The sequence below is a fragment of the Moschus berezovskii genome, chromosome 3 (genome assembly GCF_049115385.1).
Source record: "Moschus berezovskii isolate FMDL1 chromosome 3, NW_MosBer_1.0, whole genome shotgun sequence".
In the NCBI taxonomy this organism is placed as follows: domain Eukaryota; kingdom Metazoa; phylum Chordata; class Mammalia; order Artiodactyla; family Moschidae; genus Moschus; species Moschus berezovskii.
This window is the reverse complement of record NC_142462.1, coordinates 15,501,005-15,519,436: the sequence shown is the minus strand read 5'-3', so window position 1 is coordinate 15,519,436 and position 18,432 is coordinate 15,501,005. Positions and strand designations below refer to the sequence as shown.

At 38.1% G+C, this 18,432-nt stretch overlaps 1 protein-coding gene across 4 annotated transcripts in view; it reads right to left on the bottom strand.

Annotated features, from left to right (window-relative positions):
• ANKIB1 (ankyrin repeat and IBR domain containing 1) overlaps positions 1 to 18,432 on the bottom strand; it is a 159,274-nt gene that overhangs the window by 24,698 nt on the left and 116,144 nt on the right. For all 4 annotated transcript variants that reach the window (XM_088833206.1, XM_088833212.1, XM_088833210.1 and 1 more), the window contains 3 exons: positions 10,814 to 10,958; positions 8,528 to 8,694; positions 1,217 to 1,305 (listed from right to left, as the gene is read on the bottom strand). In XM_088833206.1, coding sequence (XP_088689332.1) covers positions 1,217 to 1,305; positions 8,528 to 8,694; positions 10,814 to 10,958 — 401 coding nt within the window. The remainder of the gene's footprint in view (positions 1 to 1,216; positions 1,306 to 8,527; positions 8,695 to 10,813; positions 10,959 to 18,432) is intronic.

Here is an 18,432-nt window from a genome sequence, read left to right as displayed (position 1 = left end):
AAAGGATCGCCCTCATGGTCAGTTAATAACTGGTATTCTAGTCTACCTAAGTTGTCTCTTTTCCATGGATCTGAATAATCCCGAGTCAGTGCACAATATCATCTTGTGAATATAAAACGCTGAGAACCATTTTTCAGGCAATGGTATATTGTCCAATATAATAGTAATACAAGCCTGAGGAACTCAAGGCTGCCAGCCAGTCTCTTCCAGTATTGCTTTAGCTGCTGACAGATATGCCTCTGCAGATATGCTAAACCTCAATTCATATCTTGCTGCTGTCAGGAGGATTCCTTAACATCCTCTGTTCCTAACCTAGTTAGCTGTTTCTGTACTCTCATCTAACCTAACTATGTTAGCTACCATATGATAGCTAACTGTAATATCTGACTGCTTCCCTACTAGCCTCTGTACTCCCTGGAGACTGATGTCATCTTTATTATGTGCTTTGCTCATAATAAGTGTAGATGAACCATGTGAATTCGTAATCCTGATTTGCAATACCTCAAACTCCAATATTTAAAAAGTCAAAAAACTCCAAGTGAATTTTAATTTATATTAATTTAAAAGAAATTAGATGTCATAGAATACATCAGGGGGTAAAAAATTATGGCAAAGCAGATATATTTACCTGTCAAACATAGGAACTGCTATTAGGAAGGCTAATTAAAACCTATTCTATTTGCCCTGTGTCACTCAATCCAATCTGTTAGCTTTCTATCTGTGCAATGGCATAACTAGCATCAGTATCATAGCATTTCTGTGAGGATGAACAGAGATACTTATACCTAGAGACATCTCATTAAAAACTAGTTAAACAGACATCACACTTAATCTAAGTAAATCTACAGAACCACATTAATAGCAAGAAATTGACTTGCCTTACCCTCCACTGGAAGCTTCCTCTCAGTACAGACCTGCATTTCTTCTCATGAAATCTAGAAAAGCTGGTGAGCTCACTCCAGGATAAAAAGGAAGGACTACAGGAGCAGAACTTAGAATGACGTTGTTTACCTTGGAATCCTAATAAGTGTGTTAGAAGCATGGAACCTGTCTATGCTTCCACCTGAGATCTCCAAAATGATACTGGCTAGAGGGCTTAAAAGGGGAGCTCTGCATTAACAAACTTGAAAACTTTAGAAATGAAGACTAAGAAACAGGACCACATTATCTTTGGAATGCTATTAGAAAATATGCAGCTATCTAAAATTCCCCTTACGTTCTTCTGGTTTCATTTCAGTTATTTTTTGTAGCCAGTTTTTCCACGTTTGGCAGTCACAAGGCTCATGGGCTTCACCAAGGCACTCCCTGAAGAGGAAAACATGAAAAAGGCAATTTTAAAACATCCTTCATCAACATCAGGGTAAAAGAGCAGGTGGGAAGTACTGTTTTGAATGTAAAGTTGAGAACACTGAGGCACAGCGCCCACTGACAGATGAAGCATTTCAGCAGAGGAATGCAAGCATGACTACAGCTCGGCAGCACTAGGCCAGAGTTTTCCTTCATCGGTGCATTTATTCACACATTTTTAAAAAGCTCAAACAGATTAACTAATATTTATAATTTAGTCCTTCAGCTTCCCAGGTGGAGCTAGTGGTAAAGAATCTTCCTGCCACTGCAGGAGACATAGGAGACGTAGGTTTGATCCCTGGGTGGGGAAGACACCCGGGAGAAGCAAACGACAACCTACTCCAGTATTCTTGCCTTCTAAATGCTGGCGTGGGTTGTCATTTCCTTCTCCAGGGTATTTCCCTCATCCAGGGATCAAACCCGCATCTCCTATGCAGCAAAGAGTTCGACATGACTGAAGTGACTTAGCACGCAGGCAGGCCTTAAAAGCGGTAAAGATATTTTTATCAGGTAGGTTCTGTCTCACTAACAGTTTAAATTTTTGCAGTTCAAAGTGTGTTCCCCTGGGGAACAGCACTGCCATTACTTGCCTGTTTACGTGCAGAGGAGCAGATTGCATAAGACATACTGATTAGAATCTGCCTTTTCTCAAAATCACCATATGACCCTTCTGCATTTTAAAGTTTGGGAAGTATTATTTTACATCACATTCTTGTCACTACTTTTACCTCTGAATCCCCAAGTAACAGCAAGGGCAATGTAACTTATTTTCAAGTGTTTGACAAATCCTAATTTTCTGTTCTATTGGCATTTGGCAAATTTTGATTTAAATAATAAAAACCATATCAATGTATTACTTGTAACTTAATTATATATTCTTTTCATAGGCATATAAAAGTCAAACATTAAAAATGACATAGGGCCATCACAAATATATTATATTCTATAGGACAAATTGTTACAGTTAATAACAAAATATCATTTTGGGGAAAGAAAAAGGTAATCTATAGGTGCCATCATCACCATTATCATCACCAGTGTCATTTTAAACAAAAATCTATTTACAATTTAGCTTTGTTAAGAAGACCTGCCAACTGACAGGTAGAGTCTTACAAACAATTATCAGGTAACACTCAACTATGTTAAGAATGTATCAGTTCTACTTCATACCCATGGCTACTATTTTTGAAAAACAAAACAGAACAAGTGTATGGAAGAATGTGGAAAAACTGGAACTCCTGTGCACTGCTGGTAGGAATGTAAAATGATGCAGCTGTTATGGAAAACACTTTGATATAGTTCCTCAAAGAGTTTCAACAGAATTGAAAACAAGGACTCAAACTTTTATGCCAATGCTCATAACGTTATTCACAATAGTCAAAAGATGGGAACTAGACTGTTCACTGACATATGACTGGATAAACAATGAATATATATATATATATATATGTATATATACACACACTGAAGTAGTAGTCATAAAAAGGTATATATATATATACACAATGAAATGTTAGTCATAAGAAGGAATGAGCTGATACATGCTAAAACATGGAAAGAATCTTGAAGACATGTTAAGTGAAATAAACCAGATCCAAAGGGCAAATATTGTATGATTCCACTAGAACAGGGACATTCATAGAGACAAAAAGTAGAATGATGGTTACCAGGAGATATAGTAGGGAGGCAGGATGGGGAGTTACCGCTTAATGGTTACAGAGATTTTGTTTGGGATGATAAAAATGTTCTAAAATGGATGGGATGACAGTCTTACAACACTGAATGAACTCAATGCCATCAAATTGTATACCTAAAAAAATCACTACGTACACCTTGAAAGAATAATTTTCTTAAATTTCTGATTATCACCATATCTGGTCTTTGGGAAATCTTTTCCAAAACTGGTTTTATATAGCTCCTTAGTAACTTAGATATAATTTAACAGCCTTTAAAAAAATATTGCGTTGATTAAAAGTGGAGGTAGATGTATTCAGTATATACTTTAGCACATATTAAAATCAACTCTGCTTTCCAGAAATGTAAGGGATATCTGTGATAAGTGTTCATTTTAATTTGACACATATATTAGAGTAAGAAACATGCCACAGATCTAAGAACAGTATTTCCATGTGTTGTCTGAAAATGGAATACAGAATCTATATTTCTCATGAATCATCAAAAAAACCCAAATGAACATAAAAAAACCAAAGTGCAGAAGTTTTACATATCTTCAATATCTAAAACAACACAAATGAAGTCAGTAAAATCAATTATTTTCAATAAGTTTAGGATTTCCCTCCTCCCCCGGAAATTAAATAGCATATTCACTATTTTTTTCCTAGTAGAATCAGTATCAGTATGACTGACTGTGCTGTCAGCACACTTTCTGACAGAAAAAAGAAAAATAATAATGGAGGAAGAAGTCCTTTGCTTTCAAATAGAGTCTGAAAAAAATGAATGCCATGTCTTCAAAAGGTCGTACTTGCTTATTTAGTGGGCTTGGCTCACTGAGGCCATACTGAGATAGAGAGCAGTATCAGTTTTTACTTTCTAGAACCTCACAGGAGGGCACAGGTGCTTCCTCAATCGCTAGCCTAATCAGTATGATCATGTCTGAGTGTTACAGCCTGTTGGCACAGTTTCTACTACTTTCCAATGCAATGCTAAGAGTGGGTATAAAAAGAAGCTTATAAATAAAGGAGAAGCTAGAGCAAAAACCACGAATGAGAAAGTATTGCCATTGAATACTACTAAGTTTCTCTGAAAACTAAGGCATAGGAGAAAATAAGCCTGAACTTCTGCAAAGCACAGTAATGACAATGCTGTCCGACTGATAATCTAGATCTCGCCATGTATACAAAGAGAGAGTATTCTGATAGAAATAATGAAGATACTGGAAAGTTCTGCAGATACTGGAAAGCTAAAATCCTGAAGAAAGTGTTAACCAAGATACCAATGGCAAATACTTTGACAAATTGTCATCATACAGGTTAGTGGGAGAAAGCATTCTAGGTTCAGTTATTTAGGGCACAGAACTGTTGGTGAACAAGTTAGAACAGAAAGGGCTATTCTGTGGTGGGAAGGAAAATGCCTACTCCCACCTTCCCTCCTAACAATGGATATATTCATTCTATCCAGGCAGACATATCCTGGGGACAGTTCTCAGCTGATTCTGTCACATTTAGTTCTTAAAAAGAAGAAATTATTACTGTCGTTTCTGATGGTTTTTGTAATCATATTTAGAAAATATTTTTGAACTTTTGGGAGAAAGAAAGAAGCAAACCCTGAATCACATGTTTTTATTTTATAAAGATCTCTCTTGCAAAGCTTCCTTTTGCATGAGGCAGATTTTTTGTCTTTGAAACACGAGATAAGGGCAGCAGAATTCTACTTAGAACTTCTTTTTTTCTTAGAACTTCTGACTACAGGCAAAGCTCTGAATATAGTCAGTGAATATGAGTAGGAAGCTATGTAAAAACAAAAATGCCAATTAATGGTTACAGAAGTGAAGCAATAGAAAAATCCTAGAAAATACATATATCATATACCTACATATATCAATCTTGTAGCTTAACGAATTTCAAAACTGAAAAGTAACAAGGTTAAGTCTTGAATTGCTATGTTAGAAAATGATGATACTAAGTCCTACTGTCCTACCACCAGGAGGAGTAAATAAGTGTGATCTTGAATCCACGTGGCCATCCACAGACCCCTTAACCTGGGGTAAAATTCCAAGCAGGGCCTGCAATTCTGGCACATAGTTTCCAATGGAGACTGAGTATATCCAGTCTGATGTTTTGGGTATGATAAAGAGTAAGCTGACATATTTCTCTAAACACTACACTAGAAATGTACAGCTTATAGCATCATGTATGTGTATGCATATGTATATTTTACAATCTAATCTATCATGGGTGTTCATTGGAGGGACTGATGCTAAAGCTGAAACTGCAATACTTTGGCCACCTCATGCGACGAGTTGACTCACTGGAAAAGACTCTGATGCTGGGAAAGGTTGGGGGCGGGAGGAGAAGGGGACGACGGAGAATGAGATGGCTGGATGGCATCACCGACTCTGTGGACATGAGTTTGAGTGTACTCCGGGAGTTGGTGATGGACAGGGAGGCCTGGCGTGCTGCGGTTCATGGGGTCGCGGAGAGTCGGACACGACTGAGCGACTGAACTGAACTGAACTGAATCTATCTTGGTAGGTTTCTCTACTAGTTTACATATTTTAAGTTAAGCCAAACTTGCTACCTATAGCATACAAAGAGAGGTGGGGAAGAATACAGGAACATAAAAGCTGCTGCTGCTGCTAAGTCACTTCAGTCGTGTCCAACTCTGTGCGACCCCATAGATGGCAGCCCACCAGACTCCCCCGTCCCTGGGACTCTCCAGGCAAGAGTACTGGAGTGGGTTGCCATTTCCTTCTCCACATAAAAGCTAATCCTGAGTAAAAACTAATAAAAACTAGACCACAGAAACCAGAATTTATCGGCTTATCTTCTAAATATTTTACTAATTTGTGTTTTCTATTTTCTAAACATTTTACTAATCTATGGTTTCCATTTTTGTAGGCTCTTCAAAAACCCTCCTAATCAGTTTTCTCTAAACCAGGGAAGCTTACACAAACCAGAGAGCTCAGAAAATGATTTTCCGAAGGATAGCACATAATTAGTAACATTCTAGGTGGAGTGCTTGAAGGTACTAGAACTTAAGTTTCTCAAGAAACTAACTTCAAATAAGTTATTTTATTTCCTTATTTTAAATACTCTTACTTTAAATAAAGTAGACTCATATTCATCTAAGGATAATTTATCTACAATTAAGTTTATGTATATTCATTAACTCACTTCCCATTTCTGTTGCTGGATCCTTATCTCTTCTGCTGGGGTAATGAGGTGAGATTAAGGGTCAACAATTGAATAATAAAACATGTAAAATGAAAAATCTGTTGCTGCTGTTCAGTTGCTAAGTAGTATCCAACTGTTTTGTGACCCCATGGACTGGAGCCTGCCAGGCTCCTCTGTCCATGGGATTTCCCAGGCAAGAATACTGGGGAGGGTTGTCATTTCCTCCTCCAGGGGATCTCCTCAACCCAGGGATCAAAACTGCCATCTCCTCCTGCATTGGCAGGCAGGTTCTTTACCACTGAGTCACTTCAGTTTAGTTCAGTTGCTCAGTCGTGTCTGACACTTTGCGACCCCATGAACTGCAGCATGCCAGGCCTCCCTGTCCATCACCAACTCCAGGAGTTTACTCAAAACTCATGTCCATTGAGTTGGTGATGCCATCCACCCATCTCATCCTCTGTCATCCCCTTCTCCTTCTGTCTTCAATCTTCCCCAGCATCAGGGTCTTTTCAAATGAGTCAGTTCTTCGCATCAGGTGGCCAAAGTATTGGAGTTTCAGCTTCAGCATCAGTCCTTCTAATGAATATTCAGGACTGATTTCCTTTAGGATGGACTGGTTGGATCTCCTTGCCATCCAAAGGACTCTCAAGAGTCTTCTCCAACACCAGAGTTCAAAAGCATCAATTCTTCGGTGCTCAGCTTTCTTTACAGTCCAACTCTCACATCCATACATGGCTACTGGAAAAACCACAGCTTTGACTAGATGGACCTTTGCTGGCAAAGTAATGTCTCTGCTTTTTAATAAGCTGTGCCACTAGGGAAGCCCAAAAGTAAAAATTAGGCATGTGATTTTTAAATGTTGTGAAAAACTACCGCATGTGGATACAGGTATGTGGATATACTCTAAATACTTACTCAGTATTTTGTTGTTATTTTACTTATTGAATCTGATTTAGTTATGAAAACAGTAAACACTGTTTTTCTTTTATGAATCACTATATTCAAGCAGTTAGTATAAAAGCCTAGCAAACTTTTTCTGAAAGGATCAGATAGTAAATATTTTGAGTTTTGCAGCCCACATGGTCTCTGCTACAACTACCCGATACTGTCACAGTCTGAAAGCAGCCAGAGATGATAGTTAAACAAACTGACATGAGCAGGCATGGCTGTGTTCTAATAAAACTTTATTTAAAAAAAACCCGGTGCAGACTACGTTGTTGACACCTGACCTAGAATTCACTGCTATATATAGGTTGGCAGTTCAAATAATGATTTTAGCTACTGATAACGATGCTGAGTATGAGAAACAGGTCTTTTGTGGCAGGGACATCTCCATAACTATGCCTTTCTACCATGTAGCAGTGCTACAGTTTGACTCTGGACTCTGACAGGTATACTAAACAAAGATTAGTGTTTTATATCCACCTCAAATATATCCTTGCACGTGTGATAAATCTGGAAATGAGCAAAAAGCATTACAAATACTATTTCTTCCTCTGATCATTAAACAAAAACAAATTCAAATATTGAATTCTCCCAACAGTTATTATTTCAATTATTATTGAAACTACTCTGAATAAAGTATAATGCTGATGTTAGACAAACATAACAGTCAAGTGACTACACAGTGACTATACATGCATTACTGATTTATCATCAGTTCATACTTACTGAGCACTTATCAGGCACTAGAAATTACATAAAACACAAGATACATGAAGTGGTTTCTAACTGGGACTGTGCAACAGAATCACGTAAGAGGTGTTTTTTTTTTTGGAGCCTTACTCCAAAATCCACTATTGAATTTCACTTGTTGGGGTCTAGAATGAAAATATGGAAAAGCTGTCTTATATTAATTTCTGGGCATCCCTGGTTAAATATCACTGCTAGACATTTCTACTTTAAGAAAAGATATCAAACTCTAAATATTTTCTAATCTAAGGTCAATAATTTGGTATTAAAGTTCAAGTTCATGGGCTCTAGCATTAAACAGAGACAGAGTCTAATCTCATTTCTGCCAGTTCCTAGCTATATAACCCAGGGCAACCACTCTGCGTCTAAATTTCCTTATCTGTAAAATGGGTATAATAACAGCATTCCATTCACAGCATTGTTGGGAGAATTCAATATTTGAAAATTTTGCCAAGGTGGTTGGCACACATCAAGCACACAGTAAATGTAAACTATCACTACTGGATACATTTTTTAATGAATAATAATGGTATCAAAAATACTACAACTTAAAGGTATGACTCAGAGAGAGTATAAAGTCTCTTGAAAAACTGTCAGAAAGGTGACTAGGCGATTCCAACTTGTCCTGTACTGACCAGCAGAAGAGGTGTCCTTTTCCACAGTCCACAGCAGGAGCTCTGAGCAAGGGGAAGTTGAGTGTATCAGACCCAGAGGTGTTTGATCCTTGTTTTGTCAGTCTGACTGCTCTTTCACAGCCTGGAGTAGGACACCATTTAATGGCAGGATTATTTTCAACAAAGGCCTGTTTAAACAGCAATAACAAAACATAAAAAAATATTTTAACTCTCAATTCTAACAGAGTGTACCCTATGTCAATTTACTTCAAAGTAAAAACAGAATGAAATGAAAAAACAAAGACTAGTCAGTCTCAAGAAATACTTAAATCAGTACTGGAATATATAAAATAAAAAGGAAAAAATGTGGCAATTACCTTAGCAATAATTCTTAAAATTTATGCATTCTTTAATCTAAGAACCAAGTAGACTGATGACAGAGTAAAAATGCAACTATTCATACAGAAAACGTGTAATTTAAAAATGTTTTCTCACAATATGCCACTTTTCTGATGGAAAATAATTATAATGAATAGAATCTTATTTGAGTATTAGCTGTATTAGAATAATAAATTTCTACATGGTACTTTAATAATACACAAAAATCAATGTTACAAACACAGAGTTATCATATGATCCAGTAATTCCACTTCTGCATATATACCCCAAATAATTAAAAGCAGGAACTGAAATAGATATTTGTACACCCATATGCATAGGAGTACTACTGCTGCCGCTAAGTTACTTCAGTCGTGTCCAACTCTGTGCGACCCCATAGACGGAAGCCCACCAGGCTCCCCCGTCCCCGGGATTCTCCAGGGAAGAACACTGGAGTGGGTTGCCATTTCCTTCTCCAATGCATGAAAGTGAAGTCGCTCAGTCGTGTCCAACTCTTAGCGACTCCATGGACTGCAGCCTACCAGGCTCCTCTGTCCATGGGATTTTCCAGGCGAGAGTACTGGAGTGGGGTGCCATTGCCTTCTCTGAGGAGCACTACTAACACTAATCAAAAGGCACAAACAACTCAAATGTCCATGGATGAAAGTGTGGATAAACAAAATGTGCTACATACGTTATTGGAATGTTACTCAACCTTAAAAAGAAATTCTGAAACATGCTACAATGTGAATGAACCTTGAAGACATTAAGCTAAGTGTAATAAACCAGGCACATAAGGATAAATAATGTATGATTCCACTTAAATGAAATAATATAATATTATATGGATACAATATGGGTCATAAGGAAAAACACTGTATGATTCTACTTATATGAATCCACCAGGCTTCCCTGGGTCAGGAGGATCCCCTGGAGCAGGAAATGGCAACCCACTCCAGTATGCTTGCCTGAGAAATCCCATGGACAGAGGAGCCTGACAGGCTGCAGTCCATGGGGTTCCAAGAATCAGACACGACTTAGCGACTAAACCACCACTGTCACCACATATAAGATGCCTAGAAACACATAGAGACAGAAAGAAGAACAGTGTTTACTGGTGGCTATGGGAAGGGGAAATGGGGCATTTGTGTTCACGGAAACAGTTTCAGTATGGCATGATGAAAAATATTCTAACCATGAAGGGTAATGATGGTTGCACAATAATGTAAAAGTACTTAATAACAACAAATTAGTCACTTAAATCTGTTTAATCTGGCAAAGTTTGTGTGTATTTTATCACAATAATAAAAAATGTAAAAAAAAAACCAATATTATGATACTTTCTATGTTAAAGAAACAGTAGGACTTCTTTTTTAAAAGTCAATACATTAGGGTTCAGACTATAAAAAAATGTGAACATGCCTGTTAAATCACACAAAAAAGATTTGCATATAGTAATAAATAATTCCTGAGTGAAAATAAAGAGAAAAAGAAGATGAAATAAACATAATTTATTATATTGAAATATAAAAAAATCCATAAATTTTCAGGTTGATAATCTTTATTTCTAAATATTTATACTCAGGAGTAAAAATATGTCATTTAGAAAATTTAAAATAGCTACTATTTAATGTGAATTTTTTTTGACCAATTAGTTACAAAAGTTCAACACGCAAATCAACAAATAGTTCTGCACAATAGTTTTATTTTCTGGTAAACTACTATTGCCACTTTTCACTTTTACTTCTATCATGATTATAAACAATACTTTAGCTTAAAACTTTAATTTAGGCCACTACTCCTTTATTCTGAGAGACAAAAGCCAGAGTCCATTACTTTGCTTTCAAAAATAAAAGAAAAATTAAAACTTTTAATATAGGTTTAATGAAATTTACATTGTGGAGATCACACAGATAAATGGCAACATACCTTAATATCAAACTGCAGGTATCGTTTGTCCATCTCTTTAGAAACCACACTTTCTATTACATCCACAGGCACAAGCTGGAAGCAATCATACGCAGGGCAGAAAATGTTGTGAGCTTCACCTTCTTGAATTTTCAGATTCAAAAACCTAATAAAATTGTCAATTGATAGAAAAAAGGCAAGGATACAATTTATTTGCATATTCTAAGAATTTTTTCCTGATGCTGAATTTTCTATTAGCGTATAATTAAAATACACCAGTGAACAAAGTGTGCAATATCAACTGTAATACATCAACTCAAATAACTCACAAACACTGAACATTTATTACCTGCCCAGCCATTCACAATATGACTATTTATTTATACACATCTATGTTTTATACACTTTTTACATTTGTTTGCTTTGTTCTCTTTAAAAACTTGAAACAATATATTTAAGAGTAAAAATTTAGAAATAAGTGATTTAGAAAGATCATATTCGACTCTCAATATTCTACGCCTTTAAAAAAAGACAGCAATGGTACAGATTTAAGCCGCACAAAATTCAAGAGATTTTTGAGATGGCACTGGAATACAGTGTAACTTTTAGAAGAAAAGATTTTCTACTTCTATTTTCTTTAGATAAACATTAAAATGTGTTTCATGTCCTACTCTAGGCACACTGGTTGATGTAGTAGGGAAAAAGCATCCTAGAAACTGACAGGAATCTAACCCAAGGTCAATTGATCTTAAGTAATTATCATTTAAGTGTTCTGTGCTTCAATTTCATTATCTATAAAATAGAGATAACAATATGCACTTCCCAGAGTTGTTTTCAGATTATATGATATAATGTATGTGAAATATCTACATGGTGCTGGGCACAGAAAAAAGAATTAAAAATTTTTGCTGAGGGCTTTATTATTAATAATCCTTCCCATGGATAAAGAAGAAACAAAGTTTTGAAGTGTGAATTTCCCTTGCCTGAGGAGATACATATTAAAAAAAAAAATCACTAAGACTGATGTCAAAGACCTTACAGTCTATGTTTTGTTCTAGAAGTTTGTGGCTTCAGGTCTTACATTTCAGTCCTTTAATCCATTCTGAATATATTTTTATGCATAATATATGAAAGCAGTCCAGTTTGATTTTTTGTAGGTGACTGTCTAGTTTGCCCAGCACCATTTACTGAAAATATTAATACTGTCTCTTTTCCATCGTATATCCTTTCCTCATTTGTCGCAGATTAATTGCCCATGTACGTGTGAGATCATTCCAGGGCTCCTTCACTCTGTTCCACAGAGCGATGTGTTTTTGTGCAGGACCTTACTGTTTAGACAACTGCAGCTCTGTTGTTGTGGTTCAGTTGCGCAGTCGTGCCTGACTCTTTGTGACCCCATGGACTGCTGCGCACTAGGTTTCCCTGTCCTTCCCCATCTCCTGCAGCTTGCTCAAACGCATGTCCATCGAGTCCGTGATGCCATCTAACCATCTCATCCTTGGTCGCCCCCTCTCATCCTGCAAACTATATTTCCCAGTATCAGGGTGTTTTCCAATGAGTCAGCTCTTCACATCAGGTGGACAAAGCACTGGAGCTTCAGCTTCAGCATCAGTCTTTTCAGTGAATATTCACAGTTCATTTTCTTTAGGATTGACTGGTTTGATCTCCTTGTAGTCCAAGGGACTCCCAAGAGTCTTTCTCCAACTTAAAAGCATCAATTCTTTGGTGCTCAGCTTTCTTTACGGTCCAATTCTCACATCTATACATGACTGCTGGAAAAACCATAGCTTTGACTATATGTATCTTTGAAGTAACCTTTAAAATCAGGGAGTGTGACAAATTTATCTTCATTCTTTCTCAAGATTGCTTTGGTTATTAAGGGTCTTTTGTATTTCCATACAATTTTTAGAATTATTTGTTCTAGTAAAGTGAAAAATGTCCTCAACAATTTTTAATACTGTAAAGGGGTGTTGAGATTAAAAATTTGAGAACTGCTAACTAAAAAGTTGCTTTTTCAACAAAGCAGGAATCTCTTCCTTTTAGCTATGAACAGGTTCTCTGTGAAGTCAGATATAATTTATCTTAATAGTCCCCTTGTCACAGTGTACAATGTACATAGACACAGTTAATATATGATGATGTTTTTAAATTTTATGCATTCTAAATACATCAGTGCGGCGCTGGAGTGGCAAGCGGCTGAGAGGAGACACCCCACGTCCAATGTAAGGAACAGCGGCTGTGCTTTGCTCGAGCAGCCATGAAGAAATATGCCATGTCCAAGGTAAGAGAAACCCAAGTAAGTAGGTGCTGAGAGAGGGCATCAGAGGGCAGAGAGACTGAAACCATAATCACAGAAAACTAACGAATCTGATCACAAGGACCATAGACATGTCTAACTTAATGAAACTGAGCCATGTGTGTAGGGCCACCCAAGACAGACAAGTCACGGTGGAGAGGTCTGACAGAATGTGGTCCACTGGAGAAGGGAATGGCAACCACTTCAGTATTCTTGCCTTGAGAATCCCATGAACAGTATGAAAAGGCAAAAAGACAGGACACTGAAAGATGAACTCTCCAGGTCGGTAGGTGCCCAAAATGCTACTGGAGATCAGTGGAGAAATAAATCCAGAAAGAATGAAGAGATGGAGCAAAGGCAAAAACAACACCTAATTGTGGATGTGACTGGTGATAGAAGCAAGGTCCGATGCTGTAAAGAGCAATATTGCATAGGAACCTGGAAAGTTAGGTCCATGAATCAAGGCAAATTGGAAGTGGTCAAACAGGAGATGGCAAGAGTGAACGTCCACATTTTAGGAATCAGCGAACGAAAATAGACGGGAATGGGTGAATTTAACTCACATGACCATTATATCTACTACTGTGGGCAAGAATCTCTTAGAAGAAATGGAGTAGCCATTATAGTCAACAAAAGAGTCCAAAATGCAGTACTTGGATGCAATCTCAAAAACAACAGAATGATCTCCATTCGTTTCCAAGTCAAACCATTCAATACCGTGGTAATCCAAGTTTATGCCCCGACAAGTAATGCTGAAGAAGCTGAACGGTTCTATGATGACCTACAAGATCTTCTAGAACTAACACCCGAAAAAGATGTCCTTTTCATTATAGGGGACTGGAATGCAAAAGTAGGAAGTCAAGAAACACCTGGAGTAACAGGCAAATTTGGCCTTGGAGCACGGAATGAAGCAGGGCAAAGGCTAATAGAGTTTTGCCAAGAGAACGCACTGGTCATAGCAAACACCCTCTTCCAACAACGCAAGAGAACACTACACATGAACATCACAAGATGGCCAACACCGAAATCAGACTGCCTATATTCTTTGCAGCCAAAGATGAAGAAGCTCTATACAGTCAGCAAAAACAAGGCCGGGAGCTGACTGTGGCTCACATCATGAACTCCTTATTGCCAAATTCTTAAATTGAAGAAAGTGGGGAAAACCATTACACCATTCAGATAAGACCTAAATCAAATCCCTTGCGATTATACAGTGGAAGCGAGAAATAGATTTAAGGGACTAGATCTGATACACAGAGGGCCTGATGAACTATGGATGGAGGTTCATGCAATTGTACAGGAGACAGGGATCAAGACCATCCCCAAGAAAAAGAAATGCAAAAAAGCAAAATGGCTGTCTAAGGAGGCCTTACAAATAGCTGTGAAAAGAAGGGAAGTGAAAGGCAAAGGAGAAAAAGAAAGATAAACCCATTTGAATGCAGAGTTCCAAAGAATAGCAAAGAGATAAGAAAGCCTTCCTCAGTGATCAATGCAAAGAAATAGAAGAAACCAATAGAATGGGAAAGACTATAGATCTCTTCAAAAAAATGAGAGATATCAAAGGAACATTTCATGCAAAGATGGGCTCAATAAAGGACAAAAATGGTATGGACCTAACAGAAGCAGAAGATATTAAGAAGAGGTGGCAAGAATACACAGGAGAACTGCAAAAAAAAGATCTTCAAGACCCAGATAAACACAACGGTGTGATCACTCACTTAGAGCCAGACATCCTGAAAAGTGAAGTCAAGTGGGCCTTATGAAGTATCACTACGAACAAAGCTAGTGGAGGTGATGGAATTCCAGTTGAGCTATTTCAAATCCTGAAAGATGATGCTGTGAAAGTGCTGCACTCAATATGCCAGCAAATTTGGAAAACTCAGCAGTGGCCACAGGACTGGAAAAGGTCAACTTTTATTCCAACCCCAAAGAAAGGCAATGCCAAAGAATGCTCAAACTACTGCACAATTGCACTCATCTCAAACACTAGTAAAGTCATGCTCAAAATTCTCTAAGCCAGGCTTTAGCAGTATGTGAACCGTGAACTTCCAGATGTTCAAGCTGGATTTAGAAAAGGCAGAGGAACCAGAGATCAAATTGCCAACATCTGCTGGATCATCGAAAAAGCAAGAGAGTTCCAGAAAAACATCTATTTCTGCTTTATTGACTATGCCAAAGCCTTTGACTGTGTGGATCATAATAAATTGTGTAAAATTCTTCTAGAGATGGAAATACCAGACCACCTGACCTGCCTCTTGAGAAACCTATATGCAGGTCAGGAAGCAACAGTTAGAACTGGACATGGAAAAACAGACTGGTTCCAAATTGGGAAAGGAGTACGTCAAGGCTGTATATTGTCACCCACTTTTTAAACTAATATGCAGAGTATATCATGAGAAACGCTGGGCTGGATGAAGCAGAAGCTGGAATCAAGATTGCTGGGAGAAATATCAGTAACCTCAGATATGCAGATGACACCACCCTGATGGCAGAAAATGAAGAAGAACTATAGAGCCTCTTGATGAAAGTGAAAGAGGAGAGTGAAAAAGTTGGCTTAAAGCTCAACACTCAGAAAACTAAGATCATGGCATCCGGTCCCATCACTTCATGGCAAATAGATGGGGAAATAGTGGAAACAGTGGCTGAATTTAATTTTTTGCGCTCCAAAATCACTGCAGATGGTGACTGCAACCATGAAACTAAAAGACACTTACTCTTTAGAAGGAAAGTTATGACCAACCTAGACAGCATATTAAAAAAAAGAGAGAGACAATACTTTGCCAACAAAGGTCCATCTAGTCAAGGCTATTATTTTTCCAGCAGTCATGTATAGATGTGAGAGTTGGACTGTAAAGAAAGCTGAGCGCTGAAGCAATGATGCTTTTGAACTGTGGTGTTTAAGAAGAGTCTTAAGAGTCCCTTGGACTGCAAGGAGATCCAACCAGACCATCCTAAAGGAGATCAGTCCTGAGTGTTCTTTGGAAGGACTGATGTTGAGGCTGAAACTAGAATACTTTGGCCACCTGATGCGAAGAACTGACTCATTTGAAAAGATCCTTATGCTGGGAAAGATTGGAGGCAGGAGGCGAAGGGGATGACAGAGCATGAGATAGTTGGATGGCATCACCGACTCAACGAGCGTGAGTTTGAGTAAACTCCGGGAGTTGGTGATGGACACGGAGGCCTGGCGTGCCTCAGTCCATGGGGTCGCAAACAGTCGGACACAACTGAGCGACTGAACTGAACTGAAATACATCAGAGCAGGTTTAACTATTTCTGAAGAATTAAATGACAGAATCCAGAAGACCTTACTGAAGAAAAGATAATTTCTGTGTGAGCCAGGCTATCAATTTGCAGCAACATACAATTTCTCACTAAATTTAGAAGTATAACATAGTGTTGATAAATGTTAGTAAAAGAGGGAAATCTGGATCAAACTTGACTTATATTTTTATCTTGTAGGTCAGCTTCACAGATTATATCCTAAGGTCCCACTCCACTGTTCATTACTGAGCTTAGTAAGATTCTAATAACTAACATTTACTGAGTGGTTTACTATGTGCCAGGTGCTGTTCTAAGCATTTTACATGTACTTAGCTGTTTAACAATTAACTGGAAACAGTCCTATAAAGTAACACCACAGACACCATTTTATAGATTAGGAAATTGAGGCACAGGGAGGTTAATGCTTACTTAAATCAACAACTAATAAGTAGCAGGAAGGATAGTCTAGGTTGGACAGAAAAATACTAATTTTTCTTTCATTTAAGCCCTTGGCATTGATGCTTCAAATCATATATATGGACTGATGAGATAAGGGGATAGAGAGGAGTAAGATAAGAGGTTTTCAAACTATCTAATGGCCTTTAAAAATTCTTCCTTGCTTCTTGGACTGGGGAGTTTCTTTTCTATGTTCTGATGAAAGGACTGCAATTAATTTTAAAATTGTTTCATTCACAGATGAATCACTCAATCTGGAAAATGTTTTACTGATACTGGAGATACTTGACTGGACAAGAACTACCTGGTAGGAGTGAGGAGAACATTAGGTGGGCTGATAAGGGACCATGGAAAACAGCAATTAGTCTTTCAAATTTAGATCTTATCATTAATTTCTCATGGTTAGTCTGTCATGAGCATGGGAGATGGTTTCTGTGATAGGAGTTTGGTGAGGAAGATCAAAAAAATTCAAAAAAAACTCAAGTAAATCTCTTCAGTTCAGTTCAGTAGCTCAGTTGTGTCCGACTCTTTGCGACCCCATGAATCACAGCACGCCAGGCCTCCCTGTCCATCACCAACTCCCAGAGTTCACTCAAACTCATGGGGGACTCAATTTTATAGAGAAATGAAGGTCAACAATATCACACTTGGTAGAACCCAAATAATACTTCCTAAGTCAAGGCTATGGTTTTTCCCGTGGTCACGTATGGATGTGAGAGTTGGACTGTGAAGAAAGCTGACTGCCGAAGAACTGATGCTTTTGAACTGTGGTGCTGGAGAAGACTCTTGAGAGTCCCTTGGGCTGCAAGGAGATCCAACCAGTCCATTCTGAAGGAGATCAATCCTGGGTGTTCATTGGAAGGACTGATGCTAAAGCTGAAACTGCAATACTTTGGACACCTCATGCGACGAGCTGACTCACTGGAAAAGACTCTGATGCTGGGAAAGGTTGGGGGCGGGAGGAGAAGGGGACGACCGAGAATGAGATGGCTGGATGGCATCACCGACTCTGTGGACATGAGTTTGAGTGAACTCCAGGAGTTGGTGATGGACAGGGAGGCCTGTCGTGCTGTGATTCATGGGGTCGCGGAGAGTTGGACACGACTGAGCGACTGAACTGAACTGAATGCAATTCAGTTGACAATTTTAAGCTAAATAAAGTACTAAACCTAAGGAGGATTTTCTGTGCTCAGAACTAGGTAAGAAAAATAAATAAATCAACTTAAAAAAAAAAAAGAACTAGGTCAAAGTTTGCTTTGTGTTATGAGCTCTGACCCTTGCCAATTAGTTTATCTGTATCAACTGCACCAATTTGATCCTATCTAATTAGACTCAGAGTAGAATCTATGTTTTAAAAAGAACCACCAGATAATTTTATTTATTCTGATTTTTCAAAACCCTTTTTAAAAGGTTCTTTTATTCCTCCCTCCAAATAAAATCTTGCCTTATATCCCAATTTGAAAAACAGAGAAAAGGTGCTGTGCTGTGTGCTCAGTCGTGTCCGACTTTTGAGATCCCACAGACAATAGACCACCAGGCTCCCCTGTCCATGAGATTCTCCAGGCAAGAATACTGGAGTGGGGTGCTGTTTCCTTCTCCCAGAAAGACAGAAAGAAGATCAGTG